We start from the raw sequence: 23,191 nt of genomic DNA, 5'->3' as shown, positions 1-23,191 counted from the left end.
GCCGAATCTTTGTTTTAACATGAGATTAAAAGCTTGTCCGTAACACTTATAGAACCTGAGCTACAACCATTTGAAGTTGGGGGGAATACTGCATTTATAGCTGTCACTTCAGTCTGTGTGCAGAGCAGAGGGCGGCGATCTGGGGGAAGAGCAGGCAGCAGAGAATCATCTGTGATTCTCCTGCCGATCCCCCTCTCCCATGGGAGGGGTAACATGGATTTTTATTCCCCATATTTGCTCTCTGATCACACGTGGGTTTTCCCAGAAAAGAAATAAAAAGATGAGAACTTGCTCATCTTAATCACTCCTCTTAATCACATCCCCAAAGCTGCCGTATTAATCGCTGATTGTGGCATCTAAACACTTTAACAGAAAAAAAAATTCCCTTACACAATGCTTTAAATATTTAAAAAAACTAAAAAGAAACTACACATAATTACACATAATTGGTATCACAAATCCATAACAACCCATACTACAAAATATTACATTATCCAGCACAGTAAATTCCTGTTTTTTTTTTTTCTCTCCAAAGTTTTCTTATGGAGCCCCCCTTTTTATCGCTTCGATATTGCGATCGGCAGTGTGAAGGAGCCTTAAGAGATATTATTAATAAATGGAGACAAAGGGTACACTATTACTGTGTGGAGGCACAATGGGGTTATTACTGAGTGGCAACATATAGAGGACATTAGTGAAAGTGATCTCACTTAGCAGTATTTGAGGGTTACTATAAGTAGCATTTACTGTCTTAGATCTACAGGCAGAAAATGGGCATACTACTACTGTGGGGGCACCACAGGTGGTATTAATATCATAAAAGGGAAGATTATGGAGGTGCGGATAACGTAGGGAGAATGCTGGAAAAGTGAGGAACCAAAGAAGTCTGTGGCCGGAAGAAATCATCATGCCGAATTGAGCTGGATGCAGAAGAAAAGGAGTAGTGCATAACTCCAATCAAAGAGAATGCCACCTGTGATTACTGGATCTAATGGTACAGTAATCACTTTATACAGTCTGTAGTCTATGTAAACCTGGTATCTATCGCTATATAGTAACTGTAGGGGAGTAATACTGGTCTTTGTATAATGTTTTTTGAGTAACACTATGGTGGTATTACACTCCTTATAGAAAAAAAATCTATTCCCTAGAAGGAGTTGTGAGAATTGAATGAACATTTCTCGGTGTGATTGTAACGTTGATATTAGTAAGAGATAACCATATCAGAGCAAAAGGATAATTTAGTGCAGAAAACTGACCCCTTGAAAGGAGGCTCTAGCACCCTGTTGTAGCACCTCTAGCTTGGATACAAGATGTGATACGGGCAGGCATGAAGGCTCTAGTACCCTGTTCTACTACCCCTAGCTTTGAAACAAGATGTGATACAGGCAGGCATGGAGGCTCTAGTACCTTGTTGTACCACTTCTAGCTTGGATAAAAGTTGTGATATGGAAAGGCATGGAGGCTCTAGTACCCTGTTGTACTGCCTCTAGCTTGGATACAAGATGTGATACGGGGGGCATGGAGGCTCTCATACCCTGTTGTACTGCCTCTAGCTTGGATACAAGATGTGATACAGGTGAGCATGGAGGCTCTCATACCCTGTTGTACTGCCTCTAGCTTGGATACAAGATGTGATACAGGTGAGCATGGAGTCTCTAGTACCCTGTTGTACTGCCTCTAGCTTGGATACAAGATGTGGTATAGATGGCATGGAGGCTCTAGTACCCTGTTGTACTGCCTCTAGCTTGGATACAAGATGTGATACGGCAGGCATGGAGGTATACAGGTTTTGCATGGTATCCTGCAGCATATCGCTTCACATTTGCTGTAACTGAACGTCTAGCTCATGTAAACAGGTTTCCCAGGTGGCCCCATACATGTTCTATTGGTGATAAATAGAGATGAGCGAGCGCACTCGTCCGAGCTTGATGCTCGTTTGAGTATTAGGGTGTTCGAGATACTCGTTACTTGAGACGAGCACCACGCGGTGTTCGAGTCAATTCCATTTCCTTCCCTGAAAAATTTGCGCCATTTTCTCGCCAATAGAAACGCAGGGAAGGCATTACAACTTCCTCCTGTGACGTTCCAACCCTATCCCACCCCCCTGCAGTGAGTGGCTGGCGAGATCAGGTGACCGCCTAGTATATAAGGCAGCCCCGCCCGCGGCTAGCCTCAGACATACGCTGGCAGAGATTAGGGAGAGTGCTGCTGATGCTGTTGCTGGTTTAGGGAGAGTGTTAGCGTCTACAAGAACCCCAACGGTCCTTCTTAGGGCCACAGCTCACCTAGTGCACTACTGTTGTGGGTGCTGGGAGCAGTTGTTTTTTTTTGTATATCGGGCGTGCAGCCCCATTACAGCTATAGCGTTCTCAGGCTGCAGTCTGTACTACGTAGTATAGGGGAAGTATTGGTGAGGCAGGGACAGTGGTAGTGTGGAATCCTTTCTACCTGTGCATTTAACTCTGTGGTTGCTGGGGGTTGTAGTACCTCAGCATTGCACTGCAAGGCCTCAGTTCAGCCTTCAGTGTCATTTTTTGCTGGGGGCAGTTAGTGTAACGTAAGCGCTCTCTGCCTCCAAGCGCACGTTTAGAAAGCACTAATATTTTTCTCCGCTCTGTGTTACCAGTCAGCTGCCGGCGCAGTGTACGGTGCTAGACAGCCATAGAGGGAGAGTCCAATACACGCTCCATTGCCTGCATTGCATTGGAGAATAACTAATTTTAAAAAAGGAATCCTTTTTTACGGCTGCTTGTATCCCAGTGCACATTACTGCGTGGCCTGTGGGACTTGAGGTGAATCTCAACTGCATATTGCACAGCTAGTCCTGCTTGCATCCTTCCTTATAATTTAGCTCTGGCTTTATTTTGCGTTGTATAACCGTTGGCAGGCACCAACTGCACGGCAATAATTCAAGAAAATTTTTACACCGCTCTGTCTCTGCTCGATTCTTAATCCACCATGCTGAAGGGTAGGGATAGGCCGCCTGCACACGAGCGGAAATCCTGCCGCGGGATTTCCGCCGCTGAAAGTTTGCATAGGAGTGCATTAAAATACGCACTCCTATGCAGACGGCCGCGGTTTGGCCGCGCGAAATCTCGCGCGGCAAACAAACCGCGGCATGTCCTAATTTTCTGCGGGGCACGCACTCACCTGGCCGCCGGCTCCGGTCTGCGCATGCGCCGGCTGCGCAGCAGCCGGCACATGAAAGAGCCGGGGCCGCCAGGCGTGGGTGAGTACGCGCTCGTCCTTGCAGGCGCTCGGGTCGGATCGCGCGGCGAGAATTCTCGCTGCCGGATCCGACCCGCTCGTCTGCAGGCGGCCATAGGGGTAGAGGACGTGGAGTTCCAAGTGAGGGTGTGGGTATAGGCCGAGTTCCTGGTCCAGGCGAATCACAGCCGGCTGCTGCGGGAGTAGGAGAGAGGACAGTTTCTGGCGTCCCCAGCTTTATATCACAATTTTTGGGTCCACGTCGTAGACCTTTATTAAAAAACGAGCAGTGTGAGCAGGTCCTGTCGGGGATGGCAGAAAGTGCATCCAGCAATCTATTGACCACCCAGTCTTCTACGCCGTCCACTGCTGCAACTCTGAATCCTCTCCCTGCTGCTCCTCCTTCCTCCCAGCCTCCTCACTCCATGAAAATGACACATTCTGAGGAGCAGGTAGACTCCCAGAAACTGTTCTCCTGCCCCTGCCTAGATTGGGCAACAATGGTTTCTCTCCCACCGGTGGAGTTTGTCGTGACCGATGCTCAACCTTTGGAAAGTTCCCGGGGTCCGGGGGATGAGGCTGGGGACTTCTGGCAACTGTCTCAAGAGCTTTCAGTGGGTGAGGAGGACGATGACGATGAGACACAGTTGTCTATCAGTGAGGTAGTAGTAAGGGCAGTAAGTCCGAGGGAGGAGCGCACAGAGGATTCGGAGGAAGAGCCGCTGGACGATGAGGTGACTGACCCCACCTGGTGTGATAAGCCAAATGAGGACCGGTCTTCAGAGGGAGAGGCAATTGCAGCCGCAGGACAGGTTGGAAGAGGCAGTGGGGTGGCCAGGGGTAGAGGCAGGACACGAGCGAATAATCCACCAGCTGTTTCCCAAAGCACCCGCTGCCAAGCCAGCGTGCAGAGGCCAAGGTGCTCTAAGGTGTGGTAGTTTTTCACTGAGACCGCAGACGACCGGCGAACAGTGGTGTGCAACCTTTGTCGCGCCAAGATCAGCCGGGGAGCCACCACCACCAGCATGCGCAGGCATATCATGGCCAAGCACCCCACAAGGTGGGACGAAGGCCGTTCACCGCCTCCGGCTCGCGCCACTGCCTCTCCCCCTGGACCCCAAGCTGCCACTAAGATCCAACCCACCTCGCACGACACAGGCACGAGCATCTCCTGGCCTGGACCCACACCCTCACCTCCTCTGTCCTCGGCCCCATCCAGCAATATCTCTCAGCGCAGCGTCCAGCTGTCGCTAAGAGAATCGTTGGAGTGAAAGCGCAAATACGCCGCCACGCACCCGCACGCTCAAGCTTTAAATGTCCACATAGCCAAATTGATCAGCCTGGAGATGCTCCCCTACAGGCTTGTGGAAACTGAGGCTTTCAAAAACATGATGGCAGCGGCCCCGCGCTACTCTGTTCCCAGTCGCCACTATTTTTCATGGTGTGCCGTCCCAGCCCAGCACGACCACGTCTCACGCAACATTGTACGTGCCCTCACCAACTCTGTTACTGGCAAGGTCCACTTAACAATGGACACGTGCCCAAGCACAGGCTGGCAGGGCCACTATATCTCCCTGACAGCACATTGGGTGAATTTAGTGGAGGCTGGGACCGAGTCAGAGCCTGCGACCGCTCATGTCCTACCCACCCCCAGAATTGCGGGCCCCAGATCAGTGCTGCTATCTGCGGCAGTGTATGCCACCTCCACTAAACCCTCCTCCTCCTCCAACGCAACCTCTACCTCGCAATCAAGACTTGTCAGCAGCAGCACGTCGCCAGCAGTCGGTGTCGCGCGGCAGCACAGCGGAGGGCAAGCGTCAGCAGGCCGTGCTGAAACTACTCAGCTTAGGAGAGAAGAGGCACACTGCCCACGAACTGTTGCACGGTCTGACAGAGCAGACCGACCGCTGGCTTTCACCACTGAGCCTCCAACTAGGCATGGTCGTGTGTGACAACGGTCGTAACCTGCTGGCGGCTCTGCAGCGCGGCAGCCTCACGCACGTGCCATGCCTGACCCACGTCTTTAATTTGGTGGTTCAGCGGTTTCTGAAAGGCTACCCACACTTGTCAGACCTCCTCGGCAAGGTGCGCCGGGTCAGCGCACATTTCTGCAAGTCCAACACAAACGCTGCCACCCTGCAACATTGGTTTAATCTGCCAGTGCACCGACTGCTTTGCGACGTGCCCACACGGTGGAACTCTACGCTCCACATGTTGTCCCGGCTGTATGAGCAGCATAGAGCTATAGTGGAATACAACTCCAACATGGGCGGCGTAGTGGGAGTCAGCCTTCTCAATTCTTTACAGAGGAGTGGACCTGGATGGCAGATATCTGCCAGGTCCTTGGAAACTTTGAGGAGTCTACCCTGATGGTGAGCGGCGATGCTGCAATCATTAGCGTCACCATTCCCCTGCTATGCCTGTTGAGAAGTTCCCTGCAAAGCATAAAGGCTGACGCTTTGCGGTCGGAAACGGAGGCGTGGGAAGACAGTATGTCGCTGGATAGTCAGAGCACCCTCATGTCTATATCTCAGCACGTGGAGGAGGAGGGGGAGGAGCATGAGGAGGAAGAGACAGCTGGGCCCACTGCAGAGGGTACCCATGCTGCTTGCCTCTCATCCATTCAGCGGGTATGGCCTGAGGAGGAGGAGGATCCTCAAAGTGATCTTCCTAGTGAGGACAGCCATATGTTGCGTACAGGTACCCTGGCACACATGGCTGACTTCATGTTAGGCTGCCTTTCTCGTGACCCTCGTGTTAGACGCATTCTGGCCACTACGGATTACTGGGTGTACACACTGCTCGACCCACAGTATAAGGAGAATCTTTCCACTCTCATTCCTGAAGAGGAAAGGGGTTTGAGAGTGATGCAATACCACAGGGCCCTGGTGGACAAACTGATGGTAAACTTCTCATCCAACAGCGCTAGCGGCAGAAGGCGCAGTTCCGAGGGCCAAGTAGAAGGGGAGGCGCGTAGATCAGGCAGCATGTTCAGCGCAGGCAGGAGAACACTCTCCAAGGCCTTTGCCAGCTTTATGGCTCCCCAGCAAGACTGTGTCACACCTCCCCAGTGAAGGCTGAGTCGGAGGGAGCACTGTAAAAAGATGGTGAGGGAGTACGTAGACGATCGTACCACCGTTCTCCATGACGCCTCTGCTCCGTACAACTACTGGGTGTCAAAGCTGGACACGTGGCACGAACTCGCACTGTATGCCCTGGAGGTGCTGGCTTGCCCTGCGGCTAGCGTCTTGTCAGAGAGGGTGTTTAGTGCAGCTGGGGGAATCATCACGGACAAGCGTACCCGCCTGTCAACTGACAGTGCTGACAAGCTTACACTTATGAAGATGAACAAAGCCTGGATTTCCCTAGACTTTGCTTCTCCACCAGCGGACAGCAGCGGTACCTAAAGACCTTTGTCAATCTGTATGATATTCATCCTCCTCCGGCTCCTCCTCCTGAAACCTCACGTAATCACCCCGAATGGGCAATTTTTCTGTGGGCCAAAAGGCTCATATAACTTTTCTAAACAATATTTATACGTTTCAAATTCTCATTAAAGCATTGAAACTTCCACCTGAACCAATTTTTATTTTGACTGGGCTGCCTCCAGGCCTAGTTAGAAATTAAGCCACAGTAAGCTAAGCGATTAATGGGTTTCACCTGCCCTCTGGGTTGGGCATGGGCAATTTGTCTGGGGTACATTTGTACTGTCAGTACACCAATTCTTCGGGCCCTCGCCTACAATGTAATCCAAGTAATTTTTATGGGCTGCGCCTGCACTCGTGCCCCGCTGTGTCTGGGGTTGGCCTACACTTTTGCTACAGAAATGTAACTCTGTTCTGCCTCCCTATACTTCTGCCACAGTAATGCTAGAGGGGTCTGACTATACTTCTGCAACAGAAATGTTACTTCGGTCTGCCGATACTTCTGCTCCTGAAATGTTACCTTGGTTTGTGTATACTGTTACTACTGTAATGTTACTGTTAGTGGGCTGTGCCCATACTGCTTCAACGTAAATGTTACTGGGGCCTGTCTATACTGCTACTACTGAAATGTTACAAAAGCCGACTCTCCCTACACTGCGGCAGGGGAAATGTGAATCTGCTGCTTTGCCCATACTGCTTCTACGTAAATGTTACTGGGGTCTGTCTATACTGCTACTACTAAAATGTAACAAATACTGTACTCTCCTTACAGTGCTGCAAGGGAAATGTGAATCTGCTGCTTTGCCCATACTGCTTCTACGTAAATGTTACTGGGGTCTGTCTATACTGCTACTACTGAAATGTAACAAATACTGTACTCTCCTTACACTGCTGCAAGGGAAATGTGAATCTGCTGCTTTGCCCATAATGCTTCTACGTAAATGTTACTGGGGCCTGTCTATACTGCTACTACTGAAATGTTAGAAATACTGTACTCTCCCTACACTGCTGCAAGGGAAATGTGAATCTGCTGCGTTGCCCATACTGCTTCTACGTAAATGTTACTGGGGCCTGTCTATAGTGCTACTACTGAAATGTAACAAATACTGCTGCAAGGGAAATGTGAATCTGCTGCTTTGCCCATACTGCTTCAACGTAAATGTTACTGGGGTCTGTCTATCCTGTTGACTACAACAGAAAAGTTACTGCACTCTGTCAATACTGCAGCAAATGAAATGTTACTGGGGTTAACCAACAATGCTGCAACGGAAATGTTAAAGGGGTGTGTCTATAATGTTACTACTACTGAAATATTACTGCGGTCTGTCTGCACTGCTGGAACTGAAATGTTACTGGGGCCTGTCCCTACTGATACTACTGAAATGTTACTGGGGTCTGTATGCACTGCTGGAACTGAAATGTTACTGGGTCTGTCAATACTGCTGTAAATGAAATGTTACTGGGGTCTGTCTATACTGTTGCTACTGAAATGCTACTGCGGCCTGTCCTACTGATACTACTGAAATGTTACTGCGGTCTGTCTGCACTGCTGGAACTGAAATGCTACTGGGGCCTGTCCCTACTGATACTACTGAAATCTTACTGTCTGCACTGCTGGAACTGAAATGTTACCCCGGTCTGACTGGGGCATGCAGTGTGGGCCAAAGCCCACCTGTATTTTACTGATGTTAGCTCTGCTGTCCAGGGCACTGCAATGGGATATATTTATGTACCACCGGTGGCTTCCTGGGACCCACCCATGCTGTCGGTCCACACAGACTTCACATTAGGCAGTTGTACCTGCCTGTGTATACTTATTAAAAAAAAAACAGTCTGACTGGGGCAGCAGTGTGGTCCCAAGGCCACCTGTATTTTATCTGATGTTACCTCAGCTGTGCAGGGCAATGCAATGGGATATATTTATGTACCGCCGGTGGGTTCCAGGGAGCCACCCATGCTGTAGGTCCACAGGGACTTCACATAGGCGAGTTGTACCTGCCTGTGTCTATGTATTAAAAACCCCAGTCTGACTGGGGCATGCAGTGTGGGCCAAAGCCCACCTGTATTTTATCTGACGTTAGCTCTGCTGTCCGGGGCACTGCAATGGGATTTATTTATGTACCACTGGTGGCTTCCTGGGACCCACCCATGCTGTGGGTGCACACGCAATTCACATAGGGGAGTTGTACCTGCCTGTGTCTCCTTATAAAAAACCCCAGTCTCACTGGGGCATGCAGTGTGGGCCGAAGCCCACCTGTATTTAATCTGACGTTAGCTCTACTATCCGGGGCACTGCATTGGGACAAACTACAGGAGCAATACAGCGCTAATGAGACGTGCACAGCTACGCTAGCAAAGGAGTCCGCTGTAGGCCCACGATTGCTGAGGGTTTGTGCAGAGGCCTATGTCCTGGGTGCAGTGAAAGTCCGCTTCCTGCCTAGGATTGCTGAAGCTGTGGGCCGAGGCCTATGTCGTGGGCGCGGTGCAAGTCTGCCATGTTTGACAGCTCAGATTTATTCTTTGTTCATGTCTTGGGTTGCCTAGGACCCACCTATGCTGTTGGTGCCCACTTAGTTCCCATCGCGATGTTTGACCTGTCTGGCACAAAGACACTGACTGACTTGGGTAGGGGGCAGAGTGCAGATGGCTTTCCCCTTGCGGTGTCGATTGAGCTATGCGACACCTTGACAGAATGAATACTGTGTGGGCACATGGATTCCTCATTGCTATGCCCACGTTTGCAGCTCCCGACGGAGGTGGCATAGGATTGGATTTCTCATTGCTTCTGTACAGCATTGTGGGCTATCGCCCCGCCCCTTTTAAAGAGGGTCGCTACCTGGCCCTGCCAATCCTCTGCAGTGTGTGCCTACGGATCATCCTGATCGCAGATGTACTGAGAAATAGACATGAGGGTGGTGTGGCTATGCAGCCAGCGTGTGGCATGAGGGCAGCTGAAGGCTGCGCAGGGTTGTGCGGGGCGGGGTTGGGCAGCATGTAACCCAGGAGAAGAGGCAGCGGTGTGTCCCGCAGGCAGTGCTTGTGCTTAGTTGGAGGTAGTGTGGTGCTTAGCTAAGGTGTGCCTTGCTAATGAGGGTTTGTCCGAAGTAAAAATTGTTGGGGGGGGGGGGCACTCTTGCCGCTATTGTGGCTTAATAGTGGGACCTGGGAACCTGAAATGCAGCCCAGCATGTTGCCTGTCGCCTGCCCTATCAGTTTGTGTCGTTTCCATCACTTTCTTGGGTTTTCCAGATTTTCACCAATAAAAACCTTAGTGGAGCATGGGCCATATACAAAAATGCTCGAGTCGCCCATTGACTTCAATGGGGTTCATTACTCAAAACGAACCCTCGAGCATCGCGGAATGTTCGACTCTAGCAACGAGCACCCGACCATTTTGGTGCTCGCTCATCTCTAGTGATAAATCTGGCGACCGGGCAGCCATGGAAGTGTGACAAAGTAAACATATCACTGGGCTGTTATTGTCCCTCGTACCACTAGTAGGGGTGAACGACTGTCGTATGCGATGGCCCCCCAGACCATCACACCAGCAGGGGGCAGTGTGCCGCTTCACAGCAAAGGCAGGATTGAGGAGCTCAATCCTTGGTCTCTAGGCACAAACATGGCCATTGTCAGTGCCCAAACTAAACCTGGCATTGTTGCTGAAGAAAGCTTTGTTCATGACACCACTGCAAATGGTGGGTGTTAAAGGCAGTACACGTAATGGGCGCTGTGAGGCCAAATGTCCTTCAGGCAAGCGCCTGAAAATGGTTCAGACACAGGGGGTCTGTAATGATAGTGACACCTGTCTCTGGAGGGCAGACAATAGTAGTTGGATCTACTCATGCTTATCAGATTGTTCTCTCTACTGGTGGTCTGTAGAGATGGGGGCCTGAGTCTGGTCACCTTGTGTGCCCTCACACATCCACTGGCCCCAACCCCTTCTAACAGTCTGGTCAGAAGCTCCTCTCTACTGGTGGTCTGTAGGGGGCGTCCTGAGCCCAGTCACCTTGTGTGCCCTCACACATCCACTGGTCTCAACACCTCCTAACAGTCTGGTTAGATGCTCCTCTCTACTGGTGGTCTGTAGGGGGCGTCCTGAGCCCAGTCACCTTGTGTGCCCTCACACATCCACTGACCCCAACACCTCCTAACAGTCTGGTCAGACGCTCCTCTCTACTGGTGGTCTGTAGGGGGCGTCCTGAGCCCGGTCACCTTGTATGCCCTCACACATCCACTGGTCTCAACACCTCCTAACAGTCTGGTTAGATGCTCCTCTCTACTGGTGGTCTGTAGGGGGCGTCCTGAGCCCAGTCACCTTGTGTGCCCTCACACATCTGTGAGGGTATATATATATATTGCCATATGTTCTTTATACTTTTATACCTATATGCAAGTTTTATTCAATTCCAAATGAGAAAAAACTTATATGTCGCCTTACATCAGATATTCCAAGGCTTTGCAAGGCTGAGAGAGATGATACCGAACCAGACATGAAGGCCGCATGTACTTGGCTGTTTTCCCAGAAGCAAGATATCAAGATGTTCCACTATGTACATAATTTTCACTGTCTTAGGCTGGAAATCCGGACTTCCCATATATGGAGAATGCATGCTTGGCCGTTTTCTTAGAATTGAGTGGGTGATTCTTTGCACTGGAGTTAATTGAATACGTGATTTTCTGTACGTAAGCCAGAGGCGCCAGTATCAAGATAATGACTGTTATATGATTTTCAGTGTCTCAGGCCGGAAATCCGGACTGCCCATATATGGTTATAAGCCCATCACCCCTTGCTGGGGATGGGACAAAGGGTATAAGCTCTCATGTAATCTGTAATAAAGCACGTCGGCAAAGCGCAGCCATGTCCCGTGTGAGGAATTATACCAGACCTCTGTGTGTGTGGTGTTTTCTTCTTACCGCCGGCAGCGGGCAAGTGGGGTGGGCCTGATTGGTGCAGTACTTAGAATTTTATTACCCTGACAAATGGCGCAACCAACTGGGGCGACAAAGCAGGAGCTTACAGCGCAATTCACCCGGATCCACGCCACGGGGAAGCTGTCCTGCTGCAAACCGAGCCTGATCAACTCACTTAGAACTCCAGGTAAGGCCAGCATATATTTATGTTGTGTTTTACACTGCGAGTCTTGCAGCAGGACTGACTATCTGTGGTTTGTGACCGGACGGGTTGGGTTAAGAGTTCTACACGGTAACTCGTGTGGGCTCCGGGTTTGCCGTCATGGACCACTGACCGTGATATGCGCACCAATCGGTCACCCAGAAACTAGTCTGTAGTCTATTTGTACTTTGAAGTTTTAACGTTTTAATAATAGTGGAGATTGTTGTATCTGCAGAAGTTTAGTTAGTTGTTAATGGTTTAGCAGAGAGGGATGCATTTTGTGAGACAGGCTTCATAAGAGAAGGGACTCTCGGTCGTTTTGCCTTATATATGGGGCTAACGATTTGATTTCAGAGAGATGCATTTTATGGGGCTGGTTCCATAAGGAGAAGGGACCCTCGGTTGTTTTGCCATATATAAGGGGCTGACAATTCGGGTCAGAAGGATGCACTCTATGGAGCGTGTTATTTTTATTGTTGTTGTTGTTGTAATATGTGTAAGACCTTATTAAAGGAGACAGAGCCCCTTATGGGCTGCCGCCGTGTGGATGAATTTGTAGAATGTAAGAAAACTCTAATGAAAATGTGTGACACCGACCCGCACGGCAGATTACAAAATGGTGTCTGGGAGGGAGTTCTTTAGGACCGAGAGGTGCCTTGAAAGACCAAGGTTTGCTAGAAGCAGAGAGACAGTCAGAGTAAGTTAAGTATGTACACATTATTTGTTTAAGAAAGTGTCCATAAGTGAAATGTTGAAAAGTACAGTAAGTGATCAAGAGGGCGTCAGGAGAGTGTCTATTGAAGGTTATATTGGCAGTTAGGTAGGGGAGAGAAATAAGGGGAGCAGGCAAGTCGATAAGAAAGTTACAATGCATGTGATTTGTTGGCAAAGAGAGATGAAAATGTGTATAATACAAGATAGATAATAGATATGGATATATATGTGTATATATGTATATACTGTATGTGCACATAGTTAACTGAGCTTGCTTTTAGGGTAGAAGAGTTTTGTTGACATGTAGCTGCGAGTCTGTGTAAGCTTTTCAAGGTCAAGAGATAACGAAGCGAGAGAAAGAATGCAATAATAACCATGGATAATATCTCTGCTTGCTGTAAAGGAATGAAGGCTTGAAATGAATTTAATTAATTATACCGTCTTAGTAGGCAGGAAACCTAGCATTCTAAGTTATATTCTTACTTATACAGGGGTTGAAAATGAATGTTGCAAGGTCAGGCAATAGTTTACGCTAAAACAATTCAGTCTGTGTTTCATATTCGTAGAGAGATAAGACATGTTTTAAAAAGGTGGGGGCTTTCAGACTTCACTTTTTGTTCAGGGTCAAATACAGAGAAATACAGAGAAAGAAAGGCAGGGGGGTTGAAAAATACCCACAGATTCTAAAATACTTTAGCGTTTAATACAGCATATAATAGCTTCAGTAAATAAGAAAGATAGAATGTCTCAGTCACTCAGCAAACTTTTTTTCACATAATTTGTCAAAGATAACACTCACCTCGGTGTTTTTCAGCTGATGTATGTATGTTTGTCAAACTTTTTTTGTCCGTGCATCTGTATGTACTGGTACACCTCAATGAGGGGGTGACGGAGCAGACTTGAGAGCATGGATGGATGAGAGTTAGTGACCCGTGTTCAAGCTGTGGGGAATGTGTGATGCAGGTAATGACTGGGGATAGAAGGTTCCCCTCCCCATGCATGGGACTTTGCTTGGTTGAGATGTGGATGCTTGGACTGTTAAGCTGAAGTGAGCTCTGAAAAAAGACGCAATGTGCCAATATCGAAGGGGTGGAGCTAGATGATGTAATAGTACGTAATGTTTCATCCTTCTTGTCCAAGGGAGGGGGTGAGGAGCTTGAGCAGCTAGTAAAAGTTCTTTGTTTTGTTTTTTTTCTCCTGTCTCAGATTTTATAAGATATTGCAGGCAGGATCAGACTAATAATGAATTCACTTAAAGGGATATCACATTTCAAATATTAGTAGATGTTTTGTAGATTATTCTGCCCCAATGTAACTCAAGTCTGTTATTGGTGCTAACATTTTACAGGCCTTATCTGCTTCCATCAAATCTTTTTACAATGTTGTACTACCTTAAACCGGGTACTATTGTTCCAATTGAGTACCCTGGTTTAAAGGGGGGGAGGAGAAGGTATAGGTGATCTAGGTATTGCAGGTCAGCTATTTTTAAATTTTTAATTTTTTCTTTTTCCTTTTTCCAATAAAGGTTATGATCTATTTGAAATAGAATACCAGCCTGATTGTCTAGGATTGATGCAACAAGAAAATTTAAGTTTTAAAAAGTTACTGAAAGCCCTTGTTAATAATGCATATTTTGAGTTGTTTTTTATAGATGGTACCCAGGGTGATTGACGATTCCACACTGGATATACAGTGGTTACACAACAAGATGTCCTAAAAGCAGAATGTCTCCGCATGTCGCAGTACAAGAAGCGGATCTAAAAGCCCTCGCTGAGGCGTGTAGAGTGGAGGAAGGTAAGACGGCAAACATTTACACTGACTCCCGGTATGCATTTGGCATAGCTCATGATTACGGCCCAACATGGAAAGCCAGACAGTTTTTTACCTCAGCAGGACAGCCAATTAAGAATGATGCAGCGGTGCAGAGTCTCATGGAGGCCCTACTTCTACCTGACAAGGTGGAAAGCTCACACCAATTCCTACACCGGAGAAGCAAGAGGTAATGCCATCACAGGCCACACAGCAAAGGCAGCGGCCCTCAAGCCGTGGAAGAAAAGAAGAAGAAGAATTTGACAATAACTTTGGACTTTGACTACACTTGGACTTTGACTACACTTGGACTTTGATAAAAACTTGGACTTTGATATGCTAAAGACTTTACAGTTAAGAAAAAGACAAATGGACTAAAAAGGGACGGCGTATGGTGAACAGTCAACAGCACTTGCCCACCATAGTCCCTGTGCCCCATGATGGCCCAGCTGACGCACGAAAAGACGCACCTCTCAAAGCAGCAATGATGTCGGTGCTTGAACAAGGACGGGTGGCTCCTGGGTTTTCTGTAGCTGCTGCATCATTTGTCCAGTTTTGCATGATCTTTGCCGTAAGCAACAGGGCAGAAGTAAAATTTGCCACATCACACTTGCCTAGACCACTCTACCCATTTCAGGGATTGCAAATTGGCTACACTCAGCTCCTACTTGTTGGGAAGCATGAATATGTGCTTGTTGTTGTTGATGTTTTTCAGGTTGGAGACCTACCCTGTTACCAAAGTAAATAAGCAGGTAACCGCACAGAAGCTCATGAATGAGGTAATCCGCAGATATGGGGCACCGGAAGTGATTGAGTCAAACAAAGGTACACACTTCACAGATGAAATAATGCAACACATCATGTCTGCTTTGGGTATATTCCAGGCTTTTCATACACCCTACCATCCGCGGAGTAGGGGGAAAGTAGATCCAAAAGGCAATGGAGGAAATGGGCAAATGTTGAATTGAGTGTCTTCTATTAGTTTTTCTTTTTCTTAGGAGGATACATGTCAGAGTAGCTGAGTTTGAGGAATGATTTTCTTGTTAATGTTGTCATAGGTCCCTCCAAGGAATTGTTAGTAATCCATTCTGCAGTCTCTGCTTTTCTCCCAGGTCCTACAGATGAGTGTCACAATCTGAAACCAGGTGACAGGGTCTATGTGAAAAAGTTTGAGCAAGAAACCCTGTTTGAATGTCCCTACCAGATGTTGTTCACCACCCCAACTGCAGTCAAGCTTGAAGGAAAGCCCACTTGGATCCACACTTCGCACTGAAAAAACTAATGATCCTGCATATCCTTTACATGCTATAATGTGGTACAATTCCTCTAACACACACCTTTGACTACTGTACACTAGCCCCCTGTTTCAGAACAAATTAATATAATCAAATGTGCAATAAGCCTACACTGAGGGTGAGAATCCAACACCGCATCGTGCTAAGAGAGAAGTTGACGCTCTAGGTGGTAACTTTAATCCACATGTACACATAGATGCAATAGGAGTGCCAAGGGGGGTGCCAGATGAATTTAATTCTAGAGATCAGTTTAAAGCAGGTTTTGAGTCCTTATTTGCTACTGTCACTGTTAATAATTATGTAGATTGGATGAATTATATCTATTACAATCAGCAGAGGTTTGTAAACTACACCAGAGATGCTTTGCAAGGGTTAGCTGACCAGTTAGGGCCCACTGCATCCATGGCGTTCCAAAATAGAGTGACCCTGGATATGATTTTAGCAGAAGGAGGTGGGGTATGTAATTTCCTGTATGTGTATTACCCCTTTGATCAAAAAGAGTATGAGTAAGGGACTGGACAATGTGACACCAAAATTTCCCTTGTTTGAAAAAGATGAAGAGCCAGTTCCGATAATGCCAACCACATACGTTACCAGAAGAATAGAGAAATGGACTAGTACTGCGCCTGCCTCAGTCTCATAAGATGGACTGTCAGTGGACTTCCCATTTGCCTAGGGAAAGTGCAGAAGACCTTAGGTTCCAGCGAGGGCACACCCTGCGGGGTGTTAACTCGTACAGATAGAGGGTATGGATGCCCGGAAATAAGCCCAGGGAATCCATGGCCTCCTTCTGAGGTGAGGTAGGGATCCCTCCCTTTTAGAAGTAGGGACTTACGGGCAGTGGAGAAACCCTGACGCAAGGGAGAGACGACCGAGGAAGAGTGCAAGGTCTGATGCTTGATCTCCATATTAAGTTTTTTAGGGGGGTTTGTGAGGGTATATATATATATTGCCATATGTTCTTTATACTTTTATACCTATATGCAAGTTTTATTCAATTCCAAATGAGAAAAAACTTATATGTCGCCTTACATCAGATATTCCAAGGCTTTGCAAGGCTGAGAGAGATGATACCGAACCAGACATGAAGGCCGCATGCACTTGGCTGTTTTTCCAGAAGCAAGATATCAAGATGTTCCACTATGTACATAATTTTCACTGTCTTAGGCTGGAAATCCGGACTTCCCATATATGGAGAATGCATGCTTGGCCGTTTTCTTAGAATTGAGTGGGTGATTCTTTGCACTGAAGTTAATTGAATACGTGATTTTCTGTACGTAAACCAGAGGCGCCAGTATCAAGATAATGACTGTTATATGATTTTCAGTGTCTCAGGCCGGAAATCCGGACTGCCCATATATGGTTATAAGCCCATCACCCCTTGCTGGGGATGGGACAAAGTGTATAAGATCTCATGTAATCTGTAATAAAGCACGTCGGCAAAGCGCAGCCATGTCCCGTGTGAGGAATTATACCAGACCTCTGTGTGTGTGGTGTTTTCTTCTTACCGCCGGCAGCGGGCAAGTGGGGTGGGCCTGATTGGTGCTGTACTTAGAATTTTATTACCCTGACACATCCACTGACCCCAACACCTCCTAACAGTCTGGTCAGATGCTCCTCTCTACTGGTGGTCTGTCGGGGAGTCCTGAGGCCGGTCACCTTGTGTGCTCCCATCCACTGGCTCCAACACCCCCCCCTAAGAGTCTGGTCGGCCGCTCCTCTCTACTGGTGGTCTGTAGGGGGCATCCTGAGCCCAGTCACCTTGTGTGCCCTCACACATCCACTGGTCTCAACATCTCCTAACAGTCTGGTCAGATGCTCCTCTCTACTGGTGGTCTGTCGGGGAGTCCTGAGGCCTGTCACCTTGTTTGCCCTCACACATCCACTGGTCCCAACACCTCCTAAGAGTCTGGTCAGATGCTCCTCTCTACTGGTGGTATGTTGGGGGTCCCGAGCCCAGTCACCTTGTGTGCCCCCATCCACTGGCCCCAAAACCTCCTAACAGTCTGGTCAGACACTCCTCTCTACTGGTGGTCTGTAGGGGGCGGATTGTTTTTGACAAAGAGTGTAATTGGCCCTCACAGTGTTATTGCTGGTAATATGGATCTTTGTACTGGTCTTTATTCTGTAACAGTGTAGTGGCTTAATGGGGTAAAAATAGGTGGCATTTTAATGTATACCTCTAGTCCAGATATGGTCTGTGCTTCAAAGAAAATTTGCGGCAGTGAGCTATGAGCTTCTCCCTTCCGAGCACTTACGTGGCTGAAACTGGCGATTTGCTGACCCTTGCCTACATTGTGTTTTCCCCACTGAAAATATAAGACTACTTTTTAATTATTTTCCAAGACACTTTGGTTTCCCAATCCACCCCTGGGTCTAGGAATGTGCTGTAACACAAAAAGTCTTTTTGTGGAAAAAAAAAACAAACAAAAAAAAACTGTTTACAAAGTAGTAAGAAAGACCATAAAAACATTGTAATGGCCTTTAGAACAAGTGTAAAAAAATATTTATACTACATGGTGACCACCATAAAAATGAATCCGAAACAATGGTGAAATTTCTTTTGTTCTGTTGCCCCCAAGCAAATACTTTATAAATGTTATTCAATACATTATATGTATAAGGACAGCTGAAATGACAGCTGGTTCTTAAGGCTAAAATTAGTTGTGTCATTAAGGGATTAATGGACTTAAGGGTCCATTCCCATTTGCGATGTTTCCATGCATGGCACTGTGTTGTGATGCTATGCAGGGGGGAAAAAAAAAAAAAAAAAATCGCAGCATGTCCTTTCTTTTTGCGATATCACCCATTGTTTGCAATGGGGCCAGTGGCAGCAGCGTCGGGGGACTCCTTCAGCCCCGCAGGGATGCAAAAGCTGTTTCCATGTGAAAATGCCTCACATCCAGGGGTTTCCACATGGATTGTGAGTCTGATATCACCAGTATGAAGGAGCCCTAAGGCCTCATGTCCACGGGGAAAATCAGATCCGCTGCAGATTCTCCATGGAGAATCTGCAGCGGGTCCCTCCTGCCCCGCGGACATGAGCGCCGAAAATAGCAATTTAAAAGAATTTACCTATCCGGCGCGGGCGACAAAGCTCTGCTCTTCCTCACGGCCGGATCTTCATTTTCGGCCGGCGGATGAATTCCTGACGCCGGCGGCGCGTCGCCGGCACGTCGTCGACGTGCCGCGCGCATGCGCCGGGCACATCCGCCGAGCCGAAGCAAGGGAGATGCGGCCGTGAGGAAGAGAAGAGCTTCGCGGTCCGCTGCGGGTGAGTAAATGCTTTAAATTCCTATTTTAGGTCTCCCGCGGATCCGGACGGCTTCCATAGGCTTCAATAGAAGCCCGCGGGAGCCGTCCCCGCGGGAGACCCGCATGAAAATGGAGCATGGTCCAGATTTTTTCATGCTCCATTTTTTTTTAAATCACTTTTTTTGACGATCCGCGGGTATTTATGTACCCGCGGGTGGTCAATGCATCCCTATGGGGTGCGGATCCGCATGCAGGAAATCCGCTGCGGATCCTAAATCCTATTTTCCTCGTGGACATGAGCCCTAAGGCAAATGAGTTACAAGTCCTCATTGTTTGGACTGCCCAGAAGGCTTTCTATGCAAAGATACAGCAGAGCCAGCGGTGGCCGGCATGGACAAGTGGCTATGGTACATGTGCTCCAGAGATCCTGGCCCCTAGCAGATCATCACACACCGCGCTAGAAGTGCACAAGCCATAGCCGAGGTGGTCGCTTCCCCTAAAAACCAGCAGTAAACAACTTTAACTTTAATTTTTTCCTCCCCTCTTTTAAAAAACTCCTAACTCTTATTTATCCATCGACGTAGATGTCTAAAGGACTTGTTGTTTGTGGAACCAGTTGCATTTTTCAAAGATACAGTGTAATGTACCATATAATGTACTGAAAAACTTTTTAAAAATTCTAAGTGGAGAGAAATGGATAAAAAAAGCACAATTCACCATCTTTAGGAGGTCTTGTTTCTATGGCGTGCACACTGCAACAAAAGTGACCTGATAACTTTATTTTGTGGTCGGTATGACTCCTATGGTACCAAAATATATAGCATTGTTTTTTGTGTACTACTTTTAAAATATAAAATGATTTTCTGCCGCCGTCTTCTGACTGCCGTAACATTTTTATTTTCCATCCACATAGTTGTGCGAGGGCTCGTTTTGTTCCTGGATGTCCTGTAGTTTCTATTGGCACGATTTTGGAGCATGGGCTATTTTCGGATCTCTTTTTATTACATTTTTTCTTGGAGACGGGGTGACCAAAAAGAGCGCAATTCTGGCGTCATTTATTTTATTCTGATGCCGTTCACCATACGGAGTAAATAATGCGTTACTTTGATAGATCGGACTTTTACGGACACAGCGATAGCAAATATGTTTTTCAGGTTTTTTTATTTAAATTTATTATAAATATGGCAAAAGGTTTCCTTTTTAAACTTTTATTACTTTTAAAAAGTTTTATTAATTATTAAAAAAATGTTTTAGTTTCAATACTTTGATCGCTCCTGCAGTATGATGTGATGCCATAGCATTACATTATACCGTGATCTGACAGGCAGTCTATCACGCCACCCCACAGGCATGGCTTGGTAGGCAATCTGCAATGGCACCCCTGGGGGCATATTTTGTAATTCAGCCGCACTTCAGTAGCGGTGAGCGATTCCAGCGACCTGATTGGTTGTTGGGTACACACCCCCCTTTGGAGATGTGCACGAGTGGGCAGCCCGTGAAATAAGCAGCAGCAGAGCTGTAGGAGGGTTGGCAACTAACCCCAACCCTAAACCTAACCCTAATGCCTTTACCCAAACCCTAACCCGTAAACCCAAACCCTAAACCTAACCCCTCGCAGGTCTTGTGAAGTAGCACTCGTGCAGATCTCCAAAGGGGGGTGTGTACCCAACAACCAATGAGGTCGCTGGAATCGCTCACCGCTACTGAAGTGCGGCTGAAATACAATACATGCCCCCTGGGGCCTTTCAAAAGTCATGGCTGAACATTTGTCAGTGCATTTAAATGCTACTGTCAAAATTGACCACGGCATTGTAAGGGTTAACAGCTAGGATCAGAGGCGCTGCTGATCGGAGCTGTTGCGGACAAGTATCGGCTGTAAGAAACAGCCGCCACCTGCATTGTATTGAGCGGATCGACCCCAAATCTTACTCCATACTCACCGGAACATCCCAGGGTGTAACTGGACATCCTGAGGATTAAGGAGTTACAGGTTTTAAAAAAATTAAAATGGGACATTTTTTAAAAATGCATGGTATTGGTGAGTGCTTCATCTTTCTATTTGCAGTACATAGGAATGGGGTTCCGGAGACAGGAATACCCCTTTAACCTCACTGTCATCAGGAATACTAACTTGCATGTTCCATGGTACTCCACATGTTAACATACCTCTCCATGATTGGTTCCAACCAACCTTCATGGCACTCACAATGACAATCAAGAAAGGTTAGAACTTCTCCCGTTGCTTTGGAAGCTCCAAGAAGACGCGCTCGTACGAGACCCTCTCTCTTGTGTGCACGGACTAGTCGCACCTTCTTCAGCCCTGTGATTTGCCTCTCCAAAGGCTCCTTTAGGTGATCTAGAAGCACATTAGATGTAGTACTATTAATAAAGAAAAACAAAATACCACTTTTTGCCATTGTCTCATATTTGCATCTATAGACACATTTCCCCATGTGTGTTACAGAATTTTGGCAAGTAACAGTAAAATAAGTTTAAGCTGAAATATCATCATTTCCAATACGCTTTATAACAAATACCACAGGATTAACCAAAATACTTTACTGTAAGAGCAGTTAGACTGTGGAACTCTCTACCGGAGGAAGTGGTGATGGCAAAATCCATAGAGGAGTTTAAAAGGGGACTTGATGTCTTTTTGGAGAAGAAGGATATTACAGGATATAAATCTTAGCTTAATTGTCAATCCTGGTATACAGGCAGGTAGGAACTATTAGGGGTTGATCCAAGGAACAGTCTGATTGCCATTAGGGAGTCGGGAAGGAATTTTCCCCCCAAAAGGGCTAATTGGCTTCTGGCCTTGGGGTTTTTTGCCTTCCTCTGGATCAACACAGTAGGATAGACAGGCTGGACTAGATGGACATTGTCTTCATTCGGCCTTACATACTATGTTACTATGTTACTTGTTCTGGCCATAAAATGTCCGCTTCGTGAGCAAACATGCCCCATTTAGAAAATAAGCATGGTCTTTGCAGGTGGCTTCAAGTGGTAGGTACTCCTGCACAGAACCAGGATTGCGGGAAGGGGGTAAGGCGGGGGTGTAACTGCCCCGAGCCCTTATCGAAAAAGGGACCCCTGGCTTGAGGCCTTCAGCGCTTCCACTGTGGTTTGTTAGTAAATGGGCAGGCAGATAAAGAGCAAAGCAGTGGAGTAAGAGTCCAGGAGCGGAGGCAACATGCCGTACTGGCGGAGTAATAGGTCCTTGTGATTACCTAATGGGCCTGTCTGGAATGGAGATTCTCCTTATAGGTATTATGTCCCAGGGGGCATGGTCTCTAGTCAGGAGAGGGAGCCTCCCAACATTACTAGGCTCTACTGCAACAGAGAAAAGGTGTACAAAGAGGCTGTCTACATTTGTATACAGTCTAAAGGTTTTACAGGAACTTGTAAGCTGAACTCTGGAGGGATATGTCTTACATGGTATGTAAGGCTGAAAATAGGCTAAACTAGATGGATATATGTCTATTACCCCTTCCCCCAGCCCCCCAATGTTGATTTAGAGGAAGACAAAAGTTTCCTCATGTTAGGGAAAAAATTCCTTCCTGACTCTAATCTGGTAACCAGAATAATCCCCAGATCACCGAGCCATCTGAAGTAATCATTGACTAGAACATGTAATATCGTAATATTCAAGAAAGATGTCCAGGCCCCTCTTCTACTCTTTTATTGAGTTCTCTATCACCACGTCCTCAGGAGAGAGTTCCACAATCTCACTGCTCTTACAGTAAAGAACCCCCTTCTATGTTGTGAAGAAATGGTCTTTCCTCTAGATGTAGAGGGCGCCACCTTGTTACAGTCCTGGGTATAATAGATGATGAGAGAGATCTCTGTGCTGACCCCTGATATATCTATACATAGTCATTAGAGTGCCTTCTTGTTACAGTCCTGGGTATAATAGATGATGGGAGAGATCTCTGTACTGACCCCTGATATATCTATACATAGTCATTAGAGCGCCCCCTTGTTATCCTGGGTATAATAGATGATGGGAGAGATCTCTGCACTGACCCCTGATATATCTATACATAGTTATTAGAGCGCCCCCTTGTTACAGTCCTGGGTATAATAGATGATGGGAGAGATCTTTGTATTGACCCCTGATATATCTATAGACAGTTATTAGAGCGCCCCCTTGTTACAGTCCTGGGTATAAATAGATCGGCGCGATCTCTGTATTGCCCCCTGATATAGCTATACATAGTTATTAGGTCGCCCCCTAGCCATCTTTTTTCTAAACGAAATAACACCAATTTTGATAACCTCTCTGGGTATTCTAACCCACCAATTACATTTATTACTTTAGTCGCCCACCTTTGTACCTGCTCAAGCTCTGATATGTCCTTCTTGAGTGTCAG

The 23,191-nt window shown here is 47.2% G+C and overlaps 1 protein-coding gene across 2 annotated transcripts in view; it reads right to left on the bottom strand.

Annotated features, from left to right (window-relative positions):
• The window catches only part of GALNT12 (polypeptide N-acetylgalactosaminyltransferase 12), an 84,023-nt gene that overhangs the window by 30,928 nt on the left and 29,904 nt on the right, over positions 1-23,191 (bottom strand). For both annotated transcript variants that reach the window (XR_010786690.1, XM_066579132.1), the window contains exon 4: positions 20,988-21,177. Coding sequence is in view for 1 of the 2 variants with exons in the window: in XM_066579132.1 (XP_066435229.1) it covers positions 20,988-21,177 (190 nt within the window). In the remaining variant the exon portion in view is untranslated. The remainder of the gene's footprint in view (positions 1-20,987; positions 21,178-23,191) is intronic.

This window comes from Eleutherodactylus coqui, chromosome 9 (assembly GCF_035609145.1).
Source record: "Eleutherodactylus coqui strain aEleCoq1 chromosome 9, aEleCoq1.hap1, whole genome shotgun sequence".
NCBI lineage: Eukaryota > Metazoa > Chordata > Amphibia > Anura > Eleutherodactylidae > Eleutherodactylus > Eleutherodactylus coqui.
The sequence above is the reverse complement of the archived record's forward strand: the minus strand, read 5'-3'. Positions and strand labels throughout refer to the sequence as shown.